The sequence below is a fragment of the Histoplasma capsulatum genome, genomic scaffold (genome assembly GCF_000149585.1).
Source record: "Histoplasma capsulatum NAm1 scaffold_2 genomic scaffold, whole genome shotgun sequence".
Taxonomy (NCBI): Eukaryota; Fungi; Ascomycota; class Eurotiomycetes; order Onygenales; family Ajellomycetaceae; genus Histoplasma; species Histoplasma mississippiense.
The window spans coordinates 1,611,365-1,612,935 of record NW_001813981.1 but is presented as its reverse complement, the minus strand read 5'-3'; the positions used below and the strand labels follow the sequence as shown (position 1 = coordinate 1,612,935).

The following is a 1,571-nucleotide window of genomic DNA, read 5'->3' as shown; positions in this document are numbered from 1 at the left end:
TGAGCTCTGCGTTCAGTGAGGAAACTGTCAATGAGCTGCAGACGATAACGGGGCCACCCCTGCTGCGCCATCCGCTGAAGCAGCCCCCTGCGCAGCACAGCATCAAAGGCACCCTGCACATCCATTGTGACCATGGACACTTCCTTGTTTTGTGCGAAGGCTGCCTCCACCTCATGAGTGAAAGCAGCTACCAGGTCCATTGCAGATCGTCTGGGCAGCGCCCCCCCATGCTGTGGGCTGACTATGCCGTGAATGAGTGCTGTGTACGCCAGTCGCCTTGCAATGATGCGTTCCAGCCCTTTGGAGATTACTGAAAGCAGGGCAATGGGCCTCCAGGAGCGGACTGAGCTTCTATCCCTCTTACCCACCTTGGGTATCATTGCCACCTCTGCCAGTTTCCAGGCTCGTGGGAAGTGGCAGAGCCGGAGGCAGCAGTTGTATAGCTGCTGTATAAAGAGGGACACATGCTGCCAGCATGCTTTGAGCATCCGCACTGTGATTCCATCCGTGCCTGGGGAGGTGCTCTGTACCCCAATGGTGTTGCGCTCCACCTCCTCCATCCCAACCCGGGGGTTCCAGGGCAGGTTCCCCATGCCGCTCCAGTGCTCATCATCCAGTGGGTCATACTCCAGATCATCAGCTGAGTTGTATCGCTTCAGAATTGCTTGTTGAAGTGCCTCAGCTTTGGCGGCTGTCTCTTCTATGACCTGATCCTCAATCACCAGAGGGGGTGCTCTGAGGTTGGGTTCCAGCTTATGCCATGCCACCACCCGGTACAGGTCTCTACCATCTCTGGCTCATTGATCACCTGCCTCCAGTATGCACGCTTGGTCTTGCGCACTGCATCCTTGAACTGGTGCTTCCCGGCCTCTGTCTGGTGAGTGGTGAGCTCTCGGTGCGCTCTTCGGCAGTCTGCTGTCCACCAGGGGGCTGTGGTCCGCCCTTGTTGAGCTGGCTTACTGACTGCCTGAGCTGCAGCCAGAAGACTCTGAGTGAAGTGCTGGGCCAGATCATCAAGCTGTGCCACATTTCCAACCCCCTCTGGGCAAGGCATGTCCACCATGAGACCTCTGACAAGATCTGCAAAGGGCTCCAGCTGAGAGTCTGTGATCTTGATCCGAGCATCACTCAGCTGTGTTTGAGGTGTTGTTGGCAGCATAGTGATCATAGACTGGTGATCTGAGCCGCAGTGTAGATCTTGACGCACTGTAGTGGAAGCAAAGGCTACATTGGAGAAGGTGAGATCAATCACATGACCTGCTGCATGAGTCGGAATCCCTATCTCTCCCACAAAGTCCATCCCATGTTCACTGGCCCATTGGACAAGCTCCCCCGCCCCGGTGCCAGAATTCACTGCCCCTGGTTTCAAAGGCATCATGCCCGAACGTTGATATCTCCCACCTATTAAACTGCGGGCTGGTGGGGCTCAGATTGGTCAGATAATCCATGACTGTCGTCTGTCCCAGGGCCGTCAGTACACTTTTGAGAATGTGGCACGCCATTTAACTTGACCCAAATAATATCCTTGAGTTGCTAGAACAGGCAGTTGCTGTGCCCTTTGTATTTTGAAC

At 55.1% G+C, this 1,571-nt stretch overlaps 1 protein-coding gene across 1 annotated transcript; it reads right to left on the bottom strand.

Moving 5' to 3' along the window:
• Positions 1-187: 187 nt before the first annotated feature.
• HCAG_02574 (conserved hypothetical protein) lies at positions 188-1,378 on the bottom strand (the record flags this gene model as incomplete). Its single annotated transcript, XM_001542353.1, has 3 exons — positions 188-241; positions 369-707; positions 788-1,378. The coding sequence occupies 3 exons, from the start codon at positions 1,376-1,378 to the stop codon at positions 188-190; spliced, it is 984 nt and encodes a 327-aa protein (XP_001542403.1).
• Between the last annotated feature and the right edge of the window lie 193 nt (positions 1,379-1,571).